Here is a 21,183-nt window from a genome sequence, read left to right as displayed (position 1 = left end):
GTGCATTGAAATGAGTAGTGTTGATGTTGGACTCAAAACACTGTGAAATTGTGGTTTTGGCTTTGGACATGTATTTGTTTTCATGGCTATTAGACCCAGGATGATTGCCCCGTTTACTTCAATGTTTTTTTTCCCGTGAGTAAGGACTGCAGGGCTTGTATTCAAAATTGGCACAATCGAGAGAAAATTGCTATGTGGATTTCCATGAAAAGGTGAGCAAATTCATAATGCATAGGTTGGCTTGACATGTATAATTATAGTTAATATAGACAATAATTTACAGTTTCTTCTCTTGTAATGTACTTAGTGTTACCATGAGGAAACAGAAGTTTGTGACTTATTTTTAATGATTTAATGATTTACCATAACATTTCCATGCTGTAAGTGAGACAGATTAAATCGACAGTATGTGCAATTTAGCTATGTATCAATTAGCTACAAAAATGCTACGAATTTGGTCATTTATGTTGGAAACTACACAAGAATTATATAATTATTGCATAAATCAGCTAGTTAAATGGCAATTCTATACAAACAGGTTGATTTCAAAGTAAGATTAATAGCCATCCATTTATGTGATATTTTATGTGCTTGCCAAAGAGCATACTACATTGTTTCTAAGCATCATTAATAGATTAAAATAAGGGTTCTGCATATTACATACATTGTATCTTCAGACAGTAGCTTGTCTTTAATTTCCACACTAGCCTTGCTTTTGTTAGCCTTATACAATACACAGAGCTGAAAGGCTGACACACGTGAGTAAGGTTAGTGTAGTCCTAAAAATTCTTTCAGAAGCTCACAGGTTTTCTTGTGGATGACTTCACGGAGCTTCCGTACACGCCGGACACTGGAGATGCCCACAAAGCTGTCTGGCTGCAGGACGGCCATCCCATTGTGGACATCACCCATGATGATAAGCTGACCATCCACCGTGGTCATATTGGGGCATGGGCAGCTCCAGTCCATATTTAAAAGGGTGATTTCTAGAGGTTCCTTCCCCAGGAATTTTAATCCCATTTTTTCATCTTTTAGAATCTCCTCCACTGTCACCAACGCGTGTCCCGAGTCTTGGTCTTCGGTTAGTTCCGTTATACGGCCCAGGATAACAAAGTCGCTTTTGCAGAAGCTCGTCACCAGCTTTTGGCGAGGCTTGCAGGCTTTGCAGTGAGTGTTTTTAGGGAAAGGGCACATCTCTTCGCAGGCCTCTTTGCTCTCAAAGTTATTCTCATTGCCTCCGCAGCCACCATAAATGAAAGATTGGCATTGCTTTGTCAAACTGTTGTACGCCCATCTGGGCTCATAGGCTTTGCAATGACCCTGAAGGGCTGGCAGGTTGCAGATGTTGATTGGGCCATTCATACATGTTAACATACAGTTCTCATAGGTCTCAAAGTGGTTCAGGTTGCTATTACAGTTCCCATAAATGAATGTAAAGCAGTTGTTTTTCTTTGCATCATAATACCACCTTGTCTGCTCTTCCCCACAGTCTTCACTGTCTGGCTGCTTCAGACACTCATCGGTTGGGAAATGGGTTTTGTTTTGGGATGCTTCTTTTGATGCAGGTTCTCCTTTGACAACTGACAATGGGAAATCAACCCTGAGAAGACCGCCGATGTTTTTTGCAGTGCATGTGTAAATGCCTGCATCTTGCAGCTGGGTGTTATAGATAACCAGCTGGGCAATGTTGGTAACCACGACATTCCCCCTGACGTGATTCGGCCTCATAATGATTTTTTCCTTACCGTCTATTTGCTTCTCCCAAGTAATTTCTGGTTTGGGTCTGCCTGTGACATCACAAAGAAAGCTAACAGTCTCTCCCACATAGACTGACTGATGGACTGGATTGTTAACTAGAGCAGGTGGCAGGATATCAACGATGGTTGTCTCTGAATAGGCTGTGGTAGGGCGCACTGTAGTCTCTGGTGGGATAGGGCTGGTATTTGGCCAGGTGAGATGGTACCGACAAGTGACTACATTTAGAGTAATGCCTTTGGTGCAAGCTTCTGCATCCATATAACACTTGTTGTAATAGGTGAGTCCATCGGAGGCACAGGTAAAGCTGGGCTCCTTTTCACACCTATCTTTGCATTTGCAAACAGGCTGTCCATCCCAGATATCACACTCTGAGCCTTGCTGGATACACATGAAACGGTCACAAGTTGCCTCTTTAGGCATCCCGACGGGTCCTTTCTTCCCCTTGATGTCCATGTACCGAGCTGCCACGCAACTCTTTGTCCCACAGACATTAGGACAGCACTTCTCAAAGGTCTCACATTCCTAAGACAAAACAAAACAACCAAACTGTTATTGGGATGGTTTATCATTTAAGAACTACAAACAGATGGAGAAATTCCTTCTTATGGTGGCAGGGTGCTTTTGCGGTTAAATCAAAGGGCTAGGCTCCAGGGAACCTGGGTTTTATTTCCAGTTCTGCTGAGGACATCTTGTACGACCTAAGGTAAGTCATTTCATTTCTTTGAATCTCCGCTTGCCCATCAGGAATATGGGAACATCATCACTTCCCTATCTCAGCGGGGGTGCTGTGAGGCTACATTAATTGGGTTTGTCAAATGTTTTGAGATCTTTGAATGGAAGGTGTGAGAAGGGCAATGTATCATTATTTCTTAGCATTTAAAGCCATAGTAAATCCTTCACAAAATCATATCGAACATTTGGTTACAGAACTAACAGCAACCCCCACCCAAACAAACCCTCTTTTAGTACCAAAGGACAAGCCTCCTGAAGTAAGAGCAGATGGAAAGTCTTATCATATGGTTATAGTCCTTAATCCCTTTTATTGTCCTCAGAAGTATGTAGAGTATTATTTGAATTCCCTGAGACTAGCAGCATACTCTTTGAGTGGAAACTGCCAAGCATCTTTAATTGTTCACAACATATTATAAATGGAATAGCTCAGAACTAAGGCAAAACTAAGTTCTTGCTCCAAAATTATTTTGTTTTCCATGGAAAACAAAGTATCCACTTATGGGCTTGCCATCACTTATACGTCTGTGCCAGACTTACTTTTAAATGCAGCATCCGTGTTAAACATAATGTTATATCCAGTGTTGGTTATGGTCATTTCTAAATTGTGGTTAATTATATTCATTGTTTGCCTTTTAAACAGAAAATGTATTTGTTGTGTGGTTTGTAGAACTGTAGACAATACGTTGTTCATGGATTATTTTAATGAAACATGAACATTGTTACCCTATACAGAATAGGACAAACTCTACCCTTAGTTACACGATTTTGATCTCATTGAAGTCAGTTGGGCATCTCTGTAACTGATGGCAAAATTTAGTCATGCTATCTTTTAATGCCATCAAACTAAACAGTGATATGCCATTATTCATGTGCAATATCCTTTCATTAACGGGAACTAGAGGATCTACTATTAGAGCTCCTTACCCATTTCTAACTATGCAGCACTATGGTCCAAAAGCAAATCTGCAAAACATAATGGACTAAACATAATGTTGGTGTAGCTCTAATGAAGTCATGAAAGTTATGCCAATTTACACCTGCTGAGGATCTGGCACAAAGGCTCAGAATCTGAATGAGACTCTGTGCTGCCACGCTGCGAACCTGATTTTTTTTTTTTGTCAAGTGGCTTCTGGATTTTCATTTTTTGACCAGGAAACTACGAAAGGAATGCCCACAACCTTCGAAAGAGAGTAGTAATCGTTCTTTAGTGCACCTGATGGTTGAATTTAAAAGGCAACTTAATATGCCATTGTAATCAGAAAAGTAATATAAAAATAGCATCTTAATATATTAGCTCCTTTTTTGTCTCTAAACGATATCTGCTTCATTGACTGCCAAACATAAGCACAGCAGAAACTATCCAGTTAGTGGAAAGTGAACTGAATCTTTTCCTGCAACAAACTGTCAGCTTGGTTCTGACTGCAAAATCTTTCCTGCTGGGGATGTTGAAAGAAACAGAAAGAGCAAGTGTGGATTTTCAGATGCCATTGAGCGGCTATGCGGGCAGTTTTAAAAATGACCTTTTGACTTGTAAGCTATGTGAATTTTGATCTAGAGGCATCATATGAGAGAGCATCTGCATGGTTATTTTTACCATGTTATTTTTGGACTACAGTCAGGCCTTGTCTACACTACGAGAGTAGTTCGAATTTACTTGCATCGAATTTTTGGAATCGATATTGCAAAGTCGAACGTCTGTGTCCACACTAAGGACAGTAATTCGACTTTGTGAGTCCACACTAACGGTGAAAGCGTCGACATTCGAAGCAGTGCACTGTGGTCAGCTATCCCACAGTTCCCGCAGTCCCCTCTGCCCATTGGAATTCTGGGTGTAGCCGGCAATGCCTTCTGGGTAACAAAATGTGTCGAGGGTGCTTTTGGGTAACTGTCGTCATCCGTCCATCACTCCCGCCCTCCCTCCCTGAAAGCGCCGGCGGGAAATCAGTTCGCGCACTTTTCCAGTCATTGACAGCGCGGATGCCACAGCACTGCGAGCATGGAGCACGCTGCGACCATCGCTGCAGTTGTGGCCGCTCTCAACGCCTCGCAGCTTATCATACACCTTTCCCTGAGGCAGATGCAGAAAAGTCAGGCGAGGAGGCTACGGCACCGCGGTGATGTCCTGAAGTCTGAGAGTAGCACAGACCTCTCAGAAAGCAGGGGACCCAGCGCCGAGGACATCACGATGGCAATGGGTCATGTTGATGCCGTGGAACGGCGATTCTGGGCACGGGAAACAAGCACTGAGTGGTGGGACCGCATAGTGCTGCAGGTCTGGGATGAATCCCAGTGGCTGCGAAACTTTCGCATGCGGAAGGGAACTTTCCTGGAACTTTGTGAGTTGCTGTCCCCTGCCCTGAAGCGCAATGACACCCGGTTGCGAGCTGCACTGAGTGTACAGAAGCGAGTGGCCATAGCCCTCTGGAAGCTTGCAACGCCAGACAGCTACCGGTCAGTCGCGAACCAGTTCGGGGTGGGCAAATCTACCGTGGGGGTTGTTGTGATGCAAGTAGCCAAGGCAATCGTTGATGTACTGCTGCCAAAGGTAGTGACCCTGGGAAACGTGGAGGCGATCATAGATGGCTTCGCAGCGATGGGATTCCCAAACTGCGGTGGGGCCATAGATGGAACTCACATCCCTATTCTGGCACCGGACCACCAAGCCACCCAGTACATTAACCGAAAGGGCTATTTTTCCATGGTGCTGCAAGCACTGGTGGACCACAGGGGACGTTTTACCAACATCTACGTGGGATGGCCGGGCAAGGTTCATGACGCTCGTGTTTTCAGGAACTCTGGTCTGTTTAGACGGCTGCAACAAGGTATTTACTTCCCGGACCACAAAATAACTGTTGGGGATGTGGAGATGCCTATAGTCATCCTCGGGGACCCAGCCTACCCGCTAATGCCCTGGCTCATGAAGCCCTATACTGGCGCCCTGGACACTGAAAAAGAACTCTTCAACTACCGGCTGAGCAAGTGCAGAATGGTGGTGGAGTGTGCTTTTGGCCGTCTCAAGGGGAGATGGAGAAGCTTGATGACTCGCTGTGATCTCAGCGAAACCAATATCCCCATTGTTATAGCAGCTTGCTGTGTGCTCCACAATCTCTGTGAGAGCAAGGGGGAGACCTTTATGGCGGGGTGGGAGGTTGATGAAAATAGCCTGGCTGCTGATTACGCTCAGCCAGACAGCCGGGCGATTAGAAGAGACCTGCGGGAAGCGCTGTGCATCCGGGAGGCTTTGAAAGCAAAGTTCCTGAGTGAGCAGGGTAACCTGTGACTTTTAAGTTTGTGTACAGAGAAGCTGAACCTGCCCCCCTTTCTTTACCCAGTTAATGTTGACTATCCTACCCAGTTACATACCCCCTTCACCCCCTTCCAACACACGTTTCGAAATAAAAATAGTTCTACTTTGTTAATGCACACCGTTTTTTTTTATACTGTTTTCGCGGGAATTTTTTAAAACTGGGACGCAGACTGTGGTGCGGAGCGGGTGTAGTGTAGTGACGCGAATGAAGCTTCTAAACTCAAGGATTGACGGGCTCCGCTGCGGTGGGATGGTTGTTTCAACGGAGCCTGTCACCCCTCCTGATCGGGACTGTGTGTATGGGGGGGCTATGTGACTTTGTGGCAGGGGGAGGACGATTACAGATCCCCTGCTGCATGGCTCTGTGATCCTGCATAAGGACTGCCGCTTAAGATCTGTAACTGCCCTCCCCCGCCACAAAGTCACAGAGCAACCCACCCCCCACCACATAACATGAAAACAACCTCCCAGACTAACCAGGGTAACTAGTCACTGCATCACTGCACTGCGTATGTGCCCTGCTGCTGTGCCTGCCCCCGCCTATGTACCCTGCCAAAGGTGACTGTCCTGTCCAATTACCAACCCCCTTTCCCCTCCTCCTCCAAAAGAACATGATTGAAACAGTAGTTAACATGAACGTATTTTTTATTATCAACTACACATGGAACTGGGAGGTGAAACTTGGACGGGGGCTTGTGTCAGGCGGGAAGGAAAGAACTTTTCAAGTTTTGGGGAATGAGAGCCTTCTGCTACTAGAGCTCTCTGCAGGGGTGGAGTGAGAGTTAGCAGGGACTCTGCCGCCTCTCCTTCTTTGCACTTTGGGTGAGGTGGGTATGGGACTTGGTGGCGGGGGAGGGCGGTTAGAGATGGACTGCAGCGGGGCTCTGTCCTCCTGCCTCCGTTCCTGCAGAACATCCACAAGGCGCCGGAGCGTGTCTGTTTGCTCCCTCAGTAGTCCAAGCAGCGTTTGAGTCGCCTGCTGGTCTTCCTGCCGCCACCTCTCCTCCCGATCCATGTTTGCTTGCTGCATTTGGGTCAATTTCTCCCGCCACTGGGTCTGCTGTGCTGCCTGGGCTTGGGAACAGGCCATAAGTTCAGAGAACATGTCCTCCCGTGTCCTCTTCTTCCTATGCCTAATCTTCGCTAGCCTCTGGGAGTGTGATGCCAGGCTAGGTTGTGAGACAGTCGCAGATGTGGCTGTGGGAATGGGAAAAAGGGAGTGAATTCCTCAGAAAGATAAATGTAGTTGTGAACAAAGAACATAGTCTTTCTCTGTGAACAAGACCATGCACAGCACCTATCACATGCGCACTCAGCACAAGGTCGAATTCTCGGCCTTCGCATTCAGTGCCTGGGGTCTTCCACAGCACATTTGAGAAGCGGGGCAGCACAACGGAATTTCTGTTGCAGGCAGACATGGTAAGCCGTAGACTTGTGGCAGTTTAAAACTTTTATATTACCACTGGCCTCATTTCACATTTAAAGCAATGTCAGTACCTGCTGCCAGCAATCCGGCAAGCGGGAACTCTGCCCCTGTCCCACCCCCTCGCGGCTGTCCCCAGGAACGATCCCTTTCGGCAGCCCCTCTCCCGCCTCCACCGCGTGGCTGCAAACCAGCGGTTACAGTTCTGTAAAGGAACGAGCAAGCAGTCCCAACACTAACATTCCCCTACCTAATTCAAAGCAGGTCACCATGGGCGACATCACCCTGATGAGGATCTCTGACAGCGAGAGAGAGAGAATGCTCCGGGAAAGCCTCCAAAGACCAGGGCCGTATGCCGCCCTGCTGTGCAGAGCAATGATTCCCGAGTACTTGCTAGTCTCGTGGCGCGGCAACGTGTCGTACTTCGGAGGACCCAATAAGGCCGCTCTCCCCAGGAACCTCATGCAACGGCTTTCCAATTACCTCCAGGAGAGCTTCATCGAGATGTCCCGGGAGGATTACTGCTCTATCCCTGCACATATAGACCGCATCTTACTCTAGCTGCAGTAGCAGGGACTAAACAGTAGAGCGGCTTGGGCAGGACAATCACGGAAAACCGGACATTGCTAGATTTTTTTTCAAAACTTGCACTGCCCATGACTGAACCGTTAAGTGCCTAGGGCAAACTAATCATGAACAACCCATTCTTTTAATTGTTAATATTCCTGTTCTGTTAAAAATAAATGTTTAGATGTTTACAACACTTACTGGATGATCCTTCACCAGATTCTGTGTCCGGGGTAACGGCTGGGGAGGGTTGGTAGGGGATCTCTGTAAGGGTGATGAAGAGATCCTGGCTGTCGGGGAAATCAGCGTTGTGAGCGCTGCCGACTGCCTCGTCCTCCTTATCTCCTTCCTCATCTTCCCCGTCCGCTAACATGTGCGAGGAACCGGCCGTGGACAATATCCCATCCTCAGAGTCCACGGTCAGTGGTGGGGTAGTGGTGGCGGCCGCACCGAGGATGGAATGCAGTGCCTCATAGAAACGGGATGTCTGGGGATGGGATCCGGAGCGTCCGTTTGCCTCTTTGGTCTTCTGGTAGCCTTGTCTCAGCTCCTTGATTTTCACGCGGCACTGCGTTACATCCCGGCTGTATCCTCTCTCTGCCATGTCTTTAGAGATCTTCTCATAGATCTTTGCATTCCGTTTCTTGGAGCGCAGCTCAGAAAGCACGGACTCATCGCCCCACACAGCGATGAGATCCAATACTTCCCGATCAGTCCATGCTGGGGCCCTCTTTCTATTCACAGACTGCACGGCCATCACTGCTGGAGAGCTCTGCATCGTTGCCAGTGCTGCTGTGATCGCCACGATGTCCAGACAGGAAATGAGATTCAAACTGGCCAGACAGGAAAAGGAATTCAAATTCAAATTTTCCCGGGGCTTTTCCTGTGTGGCTGGTCAGAGCATCCGAGCTCGTACTGCTGTCCAGAGCGTCAACAGAGTGGTGCACTGTGGGATAGCTCCCGGAGCTATTAGCGTCGATTTCCATCCACACCTAGCCTAATTCGACATGGCCATGTCGAATTTAGCACTACTCCCCTCGTCGGGGAGGAGTACAGAAGTCGAATTAAAGAGACCTCTATGTCGAACTAAATAGCATCGCAGTGTGGACGGGTGCAGGGTTAATTCGATGTAATGGCGCTAACTTCGACATAAACGCCTAGTGTAGACCAGGCCTCAGACTTTACATTTCAGGTGTAGCAAAGGCTGGTGATGTGTATGCCAACCCACAGGCATCGTACAGAACTCCCTCTTGGGAAACATAACACTTGATGATGGCAACAAAGAATGATGAGGTTGGTGAAAATGCTAAAATGCAGTGAGCTGGCCAAATAACATGTCAAATTCCCAAGTTTAAGCTGTTGAGGTTCTCTTTGGTGATGCAGTGAGTGAGAAGGATGAACTATGGAAGCCATGTTGTCACAAAGTCATATGGTCAGTTAAAGAAGTGACTCCATTAAAATATCTCTTGACTTAGCCAACTGGTCATCAAACATTTTTATAAACACAGTTTCAGTTAAACACATGAGTTGTCTGGATTGGATCATGTACACATTATCAATGCTCTTCCATTTATAATCGAAATAGACTGCAACAGTAAACAAACTAACAAACCAACTGACAAAAAATCCATTTCCCATGATGAAGCATATAAAAATGTGCATCACTCACCAGGTCTGTATCACACTCTCTCTTGCAGGTGCTCTGTGCATCTACCCACAGGTTGGGGTTCATCTCATTTGGACATATCCCAGCGTGAGAATACCGTATTGGAGGTAAAGCGTTACCCTCTAGAGGGACCTCCAGAAGCAACAGGACAGTGGTCTTCCCCAGAAAGATCCACATCCACCGAGTGAATAATACAAACAACATCTCAGAACTTCTCCAGAGAAACGTCAACAATTTGGTTGGGTTTGGGTTTTTTTGTGTGTGCCTTATATTTTCAAAGAAGTCCAAATCCACCTGCCCTCTATCCAACTTCTGCAGGTTTCCTTCCTGTCTTTGTTGGTAGTGCAGTCTGGTCTAGACCGCACTGGATTAAAGGTCTTAGGAAGTAACCCCCTTATTTTAAGAGAAATGCTAATAGTCTGTACAGAGTTAGCGATATTTATACCCTGCCTCCGTTTAACAAGTCGGAAAAGGTAAACTTGATTTCTTTGACAGGCACACGTTTCCTATGTCCTGGTGGCAGTCAGGCAGATTTGTTGCAAGAAAAAAAAGCTGGAAAGAGTTTAAAAGGCTGGAACTGGCACGGTGGGACCCCTGCATGTTTCTGAATGCAAGGAGGCCTTCTTAACCCCTTTAGACCTAAAGTACTTCCCTACGCTAGGAATGGCATTTACTACTGAAAGAGTGCTTGTCTAAATAATATGAAGCCACAATCAGAGGGATTTCTGTACACCAAAGGAATACACAATCACGTGTTTAAAAGAACAACTAATAGGATTGAAGCAATTAAAGCTAAGATATCACATTTTAACAAAGGAAGCGGGGGGAAAATAACATATTTAAACTTAGGATCTGCAAAGCAATATGTCTTTGCAAATTGCCCCTGGACTCCTAGGCTTCTTTCGTCTCTGCAGCACTAGGATTTCCAGTATGCTTTTTTTATACTGCACTCCAACCCCACCATCTAGTCATTAAAAGTTTCTCTGAATTCCTCCACATTTCATGAAAGTGAAATCCCATTGTACAGAGCTTTGCTGACCTCTTTAACAAAAAAAAAAAAAAAAAAGAGTAACAGTTCAACTCTATGGAAACCTACGTAAAGGAATGTACAGCATTTTTGCATAGGGGAAAAAATGCAATCCAGCTACGGTCATAGTTCCTTAGTTATTACAGTAAGGGGCTGATCCTGCGAAGTGCTGAACACCTGCCAAGAGCTAACGGGGAGTCACGGAACTCCATGGGGGATGAGGTTGCTCAGCACTTTGTAGAATTAGACCCTTTTGGGGCAAGATTCTTGTCTCGCTTAGGACCTGATCCTGCAAGATCCTGAGCGCTTGGGAGGCCCTTAACTCCCATTTGATTTCAGTGGCTGAGGAGGGCTCTCAGGACTTTGCAAGATTGTACCACTCTACCAGACTTACACTGTTGTAACCCCATTGATTTCAGTCAAGTTACTCCTGCTTTATATTGCTGCTAATGAGAGCAGCATAAGGTCCTGTGTCAGTAGGTTTTCCTATAGGACTTACCACCCGGCTGTAGTTTTTCAGTGTACAGTTGTGTCTGCTTACACTGGCTTCACACCAATCTAACACGATCTCTGTGGTGTTACTCCTGAATATAGGCAAGCTGCCCAATAAATACAGGGCCCGTTCTTCAGCTTTTGTACATCAGGAATGCTCCGTTGTCTTGAATGGAGCAGTATCTGTTTGCACTAGTTGAGGAGCTGGCTTAATTTTTTTTTAAAAAGGGGAAGGAGGAAAAAGCAAATTGGAAAAATAAAATAAGACCCAGCTGTGAAGTGCATGTTCTTCCCCATTCCTAGTAAACAGTTCTATCTGCTATGGATTGTGCAAAGCCACTTGATGATATGCATAAGATTTGAATTTCATATGAATATTCAGAAAGGAGTGGGGGTTTTCTAAATTAGATATTCACGAGTGACTAAGTCAACTGTCATGCAACATTTTACAATTGATTGATTCCCTCTGAAACTTTACAAACCTATGTGATGCTTGTACAAAACGTGGCTGGTATCCAAATGTTTTATTCACTAGTCGTTTACAAAAACAAGTACAACACCCTGTGATGTCTAGAAAAGCCAACTGAAAATGACGCACTTCCAAGAGGGAAGTACCAAGCGGTACTTAAAATTCTTACAGCTCTATTAACAACAAAATCACTTGTATTAGTGCTTCTGTTGACTAAACAAAGACACTTTATATTGTAAAACTGAGTCAGGAAGGAATCTTGGTAAGCTTTGAGACTGATGTTTACATGCAAAATTAGAAAGAAGTATAATAATTATTATTTCTATTACAGGGCCACCTAGATGACCCAAACGAGATTGGGCTCCCTTCTCACCTAGTCATACAAACAGGAGAGTTTAAGTAGGATTTAAGAGTGGTTTGAGAATAGGGCAATAGATTGGAAAACTTGAAGGTTCCTGGCTCTGCCCTGATGTGTAACCTTGGGTAAGTTATCTCACCTTTCCATACTCAGTTTCCGCTGCTACCCTTTGACTGTCTTGTCTGTTTAACCTGTAAGCTCTCTGGGAAAAGGACTGTCTCTGACAATGTGTCTGTACCCTGCTTAGCACAATGACAATAAGTGCCTAGACCTTGTGTTGGCCTTCTGCACAGGAGTGAATTTCACCCTATGTTTGGAGATGCTATATTTAGCTTCTATGGTGCCCAAATGTCTCGCTCCAAGGTACAAACTGATCACTTCCTGGGAGTAGGAAGGAATAAAATTTCTTCCATATACAGTCCTGCCCAAGGGCATAATCTGTGGGTTGCAGAGAAGCAGAAAGTGTACCTGCCTCTAAAGAATCAGGCATTGGCCAGTAGATGCCAGACTTGGTTCATCAATAGTCTGCTTCATTGTGGCAAATCCTGTCTCCCACAGAGTTTCAGAAAATACCATTTCATTACTGCCATAATGAAATAGATCTCTAGGAAATATTTCATTCTACTTAGAGGTGCCCAGATACTACTGGCCTGGGTGTATTCAAAATGCATAAATAGACAGACTGAACAATACAGCTAGAAGGATTAGGTGGAACTCCGTAATACACAGAAGAATTCTGTGGAATGTTTTGGGAATGACTTGAAAAAATTCTAAAGATCAATGACTCCATTTGATGTGGCAATTGTATCAAATATCCAACCCAGCTGACTTAGCTGATTGTCTGTTGCAAGTCTATTGAAATTTTCAAGGAAAGTCCATTAAAATGTCTACCCTTGATGTATTTATGCCCATGATCTTGTGGGCCACCGCACTAAGGTTGTAAATGAAGTATAGGAAATAGGTGTTTGCTGAGAAATCAGCCGGGTTTTTTTAAGCTTTTACATAGGGAACCTGTGAGAGAATCAACTCACAGCCCATTCCTCTAAGGTGCTGAACATCTTCTACTTAGACTTACAGGAGTGGACAGCCCTTGGATTTGTATTTGAGCTGATTTTCCCCCTGCTGGACTGGAGCAATAATAGAGACGCATGAACAGAGTGACCCAAAGGCCATTGACATCAATGGTATGTCTCCTGTTGTCTGTCGTGGGCTTTGGATCAGGCCCTTAGGCTCGGTGGCAGAGTAGTAATGAGTTCCATTGAGCAGGTCTGCACTACTTGGGCACCTATCCAGCACTGACTAACCCTCCCCATAGTTCCATCCCAGCATGCTCCGGGTGATGTGTAGAAAAATTAGGATGGTCATATGCGGAGAGTGGTCTCTTCATTTGTTGGTCATGAATCTAGAGGGGGATCTTTGCAAGACATTTCATGCTGGAACATCCAAACTTCCTACTCAACACTTCATTGCTGTAGGAATGCCACTTCCTGAGCGATGGTAGCTAGGTCAACAGAAGTGTTCTGCCATCCAGCTAGCTGTGTGTACTTCACGGGTTAGGTTGACATAGCTGTGGTGCTCAGCGGTGTGGATTTTTCATATCTCTGCGCATTGTAGCTATGTTGACCTTAAATGTAAGGGTAGACCGGACCTGTAGTACAATGGCTGTCAAAGATAGGAAGGGGCAAAAAAGTGGAGGAAGGAGAACAAGCAGATCTGCAGGGGTCCATTACAATGCAAATCATTTCTCTGTTGTTTGGAATCAAGATCCCTAAGACCGCCCTTGTGGCTCTCCACTTGTGACCTCATTCCAGCCAGAAAAGCTGCTTTCTGGCTCCTGATGTGAAGCCAGATTTATTCTGACCAAAATTCTAGGTTACTCCCAATTCCATGGCTTTTTACGTTAGCCAGTAATCCTCACCCCAGGGATTGCGTTTGAAACTCCATGGCTGTAATGTCAGCAGTGGCAATTATACCTTCCTAAATGCTCTCCAAATGTCCCCCACGGTCCCTGAAAGGTTGAATACCCTCTTTCATATCCACAAAGTTTCTTCAATCTGCACCATTTCTGGGACATCCTAATACAGATTTTCTCCCTCTTTACATTCATGGAGTAGCCAGATAAATATTCCTTTCTCCTTTAAGTGAGGAGGCATCAGCCCCCAGGTGTGGGCCTGGTGATGGATGGGCTACGCAGAGAGAATCAAGGGAGCTTGACCTGTGATCTGCTCCTGAGGACTCACATATAGTGAGAAGGGGCTGAGGGCAGTGGAGAAGAACATGTGCAGCGTGTCCTATGTATTTTGCCCTCAATATACTTGCTTGGGACAAAGATCTGGCCTGTTTCTCACTGATGCCCTGGGGAGTAGGGGGGGTGGGGCAGAAGAGGGCCCAGGTGAAACCTCCCTCTCTATCTCCATCTGGGCAAGAGCAGGGCAAGATGAGGAATTAGCATTCTGAGTCTAGAGTACTAGGTGAGGAGATGACTAATGAACAGGATGGTCCCTGAGGGTATGCCCAGCCAGCCCAGCAGTGTGACTGGGCCTCCAGCCTTCCTGCACCTGCCTCATCAGCAGGCACTTCTTGGAGCAGTAATGAAGGGCTGTAGAACATATTTCCCTCTTGGCTCTGGGGAGCCATCCTCTTCTTGCACACACAGAAGGCCCCAGGCACCCCTCAGTTCTCCACCCCAGTGTGGATGCCTCCCGAGAGTTTGCCCTTTGGTGGTGGTCCAGTTTAGTGCACAGCAAGAATAAAGAGCAGATGAAAGTTTAAGGCCTAAAAAGACTCTGGAGAAAAAAATATTTTTAAAAAAACTCTCTTTAGAACATTTAAAAATTAAACATGTTCTGTTTTATATGATCATTTTATTGCATGTTAATGTTGAATCTGATCGCTGAGACACTCATAGAAAATGACACTGCCAGAGACCTCCTGGAGCACAGAGATGGTGAGGGAGCTGCTAATCGCTTTAAATTAGAGATGAACTTGAGCTGCAAATCAGTTGAGCTTCATATCTGAACTCTGTGGCTTTGGTTTATGTTGCTTAAGGTCTTCAGGGGCCAAATACTTCCCTCGGTGACATGCACGATTCTTCCTGACTTCACTGGAAGATGTGCAGAGTCTGGGATACTTGGGATGTCAAGGAATCCCTGTTGGTGTGTGATCAGTGGCCAGTGCAGGCCTGGCTTTTGGCCTGGTCTGAGGGACTGGCGACCGTTTCAAAGTATGACAGACAGCTCCTGAATCACAAGAATTAGAATCTCATACTATAAACCAGTGGAGACACAGGAATCCCAGCTTCCTAGTATAGTAGACTGCTATTGTCTAGCTTGGATCATGCACAGGAGATCAGATATTACATTCACATGAATTATACTCTTGCATGTCCACTGTGCACTCTCCACCTCTGGCAGACAGCCGCAAAGAGAGACAGAAGTTGGAATAACATACACCAGGCTCTATCCTGCCCTCTCTGATACTCCACACAGATTGTCACGTAACTTGGAAGATTGCCTCCATTGTGCTTGCAATGTGCATGCAGATTAACTGAATGAACAAGTTTCTCTATGCCACGAGGCACATTAGGTCAGATCTAATCCATAGAGTTGATTAGATTCATATTATTATTATTTATTTGTATTTCCATAGTACTTAGGGGCCCTCATCATAGATCAGGGTCCTATTGTGCTAGTTGCACAAAGGAGCAAAAAGATGGTGAACAATGAGACTGTATGGGTCAGCGTGATGGGCTGCTGTGCCCATTAATAGCCTAACTGTTGTCAATTTTTTTTTAGGCATCATAGCAAAGGAGAGTTTTGAGGAGGGAGCTGAAGACGGATAATGAAGCAGCTTTGGGGTTGGTGACTGGGAGCCCTCCTATGTGTGTGGGGAAGCATGGGAGATGCACGAAGGTGCATGTTTGAAAATGTAACAAGTGGGCAATGGAGGCTGGCCTGATGGGCTGATCAGAGGTGAGCATCGACAGTTTGCTAGTGAATGAGAGATGATTGGTACCATGGGAAGTGACTGTGAAGGGCCTTCAAAGTGAATATAACCCCACTGAAATGGCACATTTGTACCCGAGGACAGATTTGGGCCCAATAGACACAATAAGAATAGTGTGTCTGGGCCATATTTCCGAGGCTATTTGCATGTACAGTTAGTGACAGAAGCATATTTCAAAATCCCCACATTTCAGATTTTGCAAGTGTTTGCTGTTAGCGCCCATAGCTAATAATATTTGTTTCTGAATTCTAAAATAACTAATCTCAGCGGATAATGGTGTGTGAGGACAAACACGTGTGGGAACGGAGACATGATTTAGAGCTGCAATCACTCACTGAAATGAAGCTGATGTTTGTTTGTGCACATTCTGATACTCAGTAAGCAGAAGTTAATATAGTTAGACAACAGGGTTCAGTTTGGGGGAAAAATCAATAATGTCAGGGAATTTATTACAGGGTTATGAGCCACCTGCTAGAACTCAGCATTAGGCCTGTATTACGTTACATTTCAGCAGGATCTATTAACATTGCAGTAAGTCCAGGCTAGTGCTAGAATTGTTATTTTATGCTTCACCAGATGGCTTCTGCTCAGGGGGATTTATCTTTGAGTGCAGACATATGACTAATCATCACTTGCTTTCTCTTTCTCTGCTAACGCAAGTGGGGCAGGAAGCAATTGCCACTTTGATGGTTCATTATTGCTGGGTTTATTCTGTCTGAAACAGCACAGCAAGAGGTGAAGAGAGTACAAAAGAAGATAATCAACCACTTATCAATGAGATATGAGGGGAAGCTGGGCTAAAGTTACCCCATCTCTCTCTCTTTGTTTTGTTTACAGCTGGGCCAAAAAAAAGGCTAATAGAAAATGCACTTTTGGGTTGAATTCAGAGAATAGTTTTGACTGAAAAAAATGGGGAAAAAATTCTGACAAAGTCCAAACATTTCATTTCAATATTTTCGAAACAAAAATGTTTTGACTCATTACACAGCAACTACCACAATAGAATTCCAGACACTCTTAGACTATCAACAACAAACCTAATAATATTACTACTACACATTACTTGTTCTATAGTAGTGCCAACTGTCTGTAATTGAGACAGGGCCCCATTGTGCTAGGCACTTACAATAGTTATTTACATACTGTACAAAGGTAAATGAAGAGTGTTGAGGTCTGTCCAAGGCTTTGTCTACACTGGAACTTCGTCGGCAAAACTTTTGTCATTCAGGGGTGTTACTACCCATCCGGTGGAAGTTTTTTGTCAGCGTGGCTTTTAGCAGCACAGCTATAGTGGCACAGCTGTGTCGCTAAAAGTTGTGTGGTGTAGACAAACCCTGAAACACAGCAAAGTATGGGAATTCAAGGTTAAATATCAGCCCTTCCATATCAAAATACAACAGGGCTCGGCTACTGTAGATAATGTTAAGGATGCTACTTTGTTTTGAGCAATGATCTGGGATTTGAATATGAGCGGTAGTGCTTTAGTGAACTTAAGCCAAAATGGATAATGTTATTTTAATGATTTTTTTAATGTAAATGTCCTTTGGTTATTTTAATGTGTTTTTTATTGCAATATGATCTGTAGCATTAGAACAGCGCTATGCACTTTTATAGCATCTTTCATCCAAGCAAATCAAGGCACTCTACAGATATGCATTAATTTAGTCTGAAGCAGAGCCGTGACTATTATTAAGCCCATTTTGCAGATCAGTCTAGATACACAAATGGCCCTTATGGATACAGTATCTGAGCACTCTGTCTATTTACAAGTACTCGCAGTGAGGGAAACTGACGCGTTAAGTGACTTGTTCAGTGCCACATAATGGTAGCTTTAGGAAGACTCCTGCTTCTAAGCACTTGACACACTACTTTCCTTTTCCAAAGCTGATGAGTTGCAATTACAATTGCCATGCTGGTTATTTGTGATATGATATTATCTAATGCAAGTATCTGTTGTTTAACCTCTCCATCTTTAAAACTCTCACCTTTCCTCCCTTTTCTAATTAAAAACCAACAGTTTCACCTCATTTTGCATTGTAACTGGGGATTTCATATAATTTAGATACAATAACCATAAATCATCCCAGATTCACTTCAGACTGGGCCCCCTCGTTCCCTTGAAAGGTTTCTGAACCTTTTAATGAATGTGGTCTGAGTTGTGTGTTTGTAATGAAAGACAACACCGGTAGATTTTTGCCTGGTTTTGTGTTTCACTGCAACCTCAGCTCCAGTGGGAACTAGACACTGGCTTGTACCAAACCACTGGACCCAAACTCCCCTGAATTTTGGAAAAGTTGGGAACCAGATTTGGATTCAAACATTGCAGCTTGGGCACATCACATGCATCATTCTGAGTGATTGGGCTTAGTACCAAAATATGAACAGTGAGCACATATTTTTATATAGCTAGACTGGGGTTTTCAAAGCAGCCTAAGAGAGTTAGATACCCCAGTCCAAGCCTTAAACAATAACTAGTTTGCAGGGGCGGTTCCAGGCACCAGCGCAGCAAGCACGTGCCTGGGGCGGCAAGCCATGCAGGGCAGCCTGCTGGTCGCTGTGAGTGTGGAAGTCAGGCGGCCTTCGGCGGCATGCCTGTGAGAGGTCTGCCGGTTCCGCGGTTTCTGCAGCAATTTGGCGGCGGGTACACCGAACGCCGAAGCCGCAGGACCGGCAGATCACCCGCAGAAACGCTGCCGAATCCGCGTGACCGCGGACCGAAGGCTGCCTGACTTGGGGCGTGCTTGGGGCGGCAAAAACCACACAGCTGCTCCTGCTAGTTTGCATCAAAAGGAAATATTTCAATTTCTGCAAATGTCATGGGATCATTTTAGACTATGTTCCATCCTCTCAGATTTAAATATAAATGTGGTCCAAATCTTTTTCACTGAAGAGTTATTACATTCCCTTAGGCTTTCCTGGTTGTTAGTACTTCTGTATCAGTCGCACAACAAACACACTCAGCTCTCTGCTTCTGATCATGCTCACAGTATGTACTCTGAGAGTAATGATCCCCATAACTAGTAAGTTGAACATATTCCGAGCCTTTCCAAAAGGTGTCTTCATCTTGTAAGCTATTTTGTTTCAGTTTGCAAGAGCCCTGCCTACCCTTTTGCCATCAGAAACCAAGACTTCACATTCTCAGCATAACAGAAACCCAGATGAAGGCTGTCAGAAACAGTTAGCAAATCTGTTCAGGCTCCACAATACCTGTAGAGCAATAATACACAAAGAGCACCAAATTCAGAGCTGATGTTTTCTCCATTGACACCAGATCTGAATGTGGCCTGGGGGCTTTACATGTATTGCCAACCAGTCAATTTTGATCTATTTTGATTGACCACTACATTAGTGAGATAATCCTAAATGCTCTGGTTATAGGATATTTATCAGCAGTCTAGCATTTAATGGCCCTTAATAAAGTTGCTGTTTTCAATTTTCAGATAATTAAACTAATATTTTATTTTAATTGTGTATTATTCATAGCATGTCGAGTCAATTTTCAAAGAGTATCATTGCAGTTTTGAATGAGCTGTTGCTTTCAGCACTTTCTTCTACCCTCGTAAGTTCCAAGAAATCAGACCTTGACATCATGGAAAAGCTATTTTCAACAATATTTGAAAGGGTCTTACACTTTATTAGTTATAACTTTTCTCTGCCTCCAAGGCCTGTACAGTGGGCTCATGGTATTAATAATCTCTCCAGGTGGTAGCCTTGTATTTTAATGATCAGAGCAGCAAGTCTTTGTGAGTGGAGAGGTACAAAAATAGTATCATCAGAGAGTGAGTTTTGCAAAAGTGCTCTGCATTGCGCTAATTCTGCCCCCATTCATGCCAAATGATAAGACTCCCATTGACTAATGCTGAGCCCGCCTGAAAATCCCATCCATACAGCTTGACTCTCATTTACACACAGGCCCCATTACAGTGCTCTGGTGATCTAGCGAGGGCCTTAAAAGTGTCCTGTTACACTGCCAGAGTGGTTGTGATGTAAAATGAGACTCAGGCTCATAATGGGTTAAAATCTCTACTTTTCCGAATCCTATGGATTGCATATAGAATACCTGATGCCGTGGTGTGGTTTAAACAGTTCAGATGCCCTACATAAATCATTCCTGCCTTTGTCACACATCCTAAACTCCTGTCAATAAAACCCTATATGAGATCATCATGTATTTGCTTTCTGTCTCTCACATAATTTAGGTTGCAATCATTCTTCCTTCCATTGTAAGTCATGAATTCAAACCACTTCTATCTCTGCCAAATACAAACACAGGGCAAACAAAAGTTTGGTTGTTTTTTTTAAAAAAAAAACCACCAATTTTATTTATGGAAATTTGACAGATTTTACTCACCAAATAGTTTATTTTAAAAATGATATATTATACAAATACAGAAAAATGACAATCAATGTCCCCCAAAATCATGATCCTTGTAAACCACTATTAAGAGCAGGGCTGCAGATGGGAGAGAGAACAAAAGAAGCCAATGGGTCAAAATCAAAAATGGCCGATGGGTCAGACAACATGTATTTGTTCTGCATTTGCAGAGTGCCCAGCACACGGGGGTCCTGTTCCATGGCTCTGGCTCTTGGACGGTGTGGTGATATGGATAGTAATTTTATTAGTAGTAGTAGTATTGGTTATAGTGCCCAATATGGTGCCAGGACTATTGGGGTCCCTTCCTATCTCTGCCACTGACTCGGTCTATGACCTTGGGCAAGCCAGTTATCCTCTGTGCTGCAGTTTCCTCCTCTCTATAATGGGGATGATACACTCTCACATAATTTGTAAACATACAATGACAGGATTTGGTATTTTATATTCCTTCTTGTTGTTGTTCCAAAAAATCAGGCAGTGGAAGCAAAAATATAAACAGTCTCTCACCTTCATCCCCCAAATTGTTTTTCATAATATCCATAGCATTGCATTTCTTATATATATATTACTGAGAGATTTGAACAAAGCATTTGCATTCCAAAGTTCCCAGCACCTTTACAATGGTTAGCATTACAATCACAATCCTACCTTCCCATTATGTTTTTTTACCTTAACCAGTATTCCTCATGCTCTGGGACCCTAATGGTGGTAGCATCTAAGGGTACATCTACACTGCAATTAAACACTGGTGGCTGACCCGTGTCTACTGGCTCCGGCTGTCGGACTGTTTAATTACAGTGTAGCTGTTTGGGCTTGGGCTGGAGCAGGCTCTGGAACCCCACAAAATGGGAGGGAAGGTGTGTGTGTGTGTGGGGGGGGTGTCCCAGAGTCTGGGCTCCAGCTCAAGCCTGAATGTCTACACCACAATAAAACAGCCCCTTAGCCCAAGCCAGCTGACACGGGCCAGCTGCCTGTGTTCAGTTGCAGTGTAGACATATGCTCAG

General features: G+C 44.5%; 1 protein-coding gene across 1 annotated transcript; it reads right to left on the bottom strand.

Annotated features, from left to right (window-relative positions):
- Nucleotides 1–618: 618 nt before the first annotated feature.
- Nucleotides 619–2,226, bottom strand: WFIKKN2 (WAP, follistatin/kazal, immunoglobulin, kunitz and netrin domain containing 2). The gene has a single exon (XM_034790506.1). The coding sequence runs from the start codon at nucleotides 2,209–2,211 to the stop codon at nucleotides 769–771; it is 1,443 nt and encodes a 480-aa protein (XP_034646397.1). The 5' UTR covers nucleotides 2,212–2,226; the 3' UTR covers nucleotides 619–768.
- Nucleotides 2,227–21,183: the final 18,957 nt, after the last annotated feature.

This window comes from Trachemys scripta, chromosome 14, assembly GCF_013100865.1.
Source record: "Trachemys scripta elegans isolate TJP31775 chromosome 14, CAS_Tse_1.0, whole genome shotgun sequence".
Taxonomy (NCBI): Eukaryota; Metazoa; Chordata; order Testudines; family Emydidae; genus Trachemys; species Trachemys scripta.
This window is presented reverse-complemented; position numbering and strand designations above follow the sequence as displayed.

What these genes read in the sequence shown, in the direction of transcription:
- WFIKKN2 (XM_034790506.1), bottom strand. Translation starts at nt 2,211, where the DNA reads ATGGACATCAAGGGGAAGAAAGGACCCGTCGGGATGCCTAAAGAGGCA.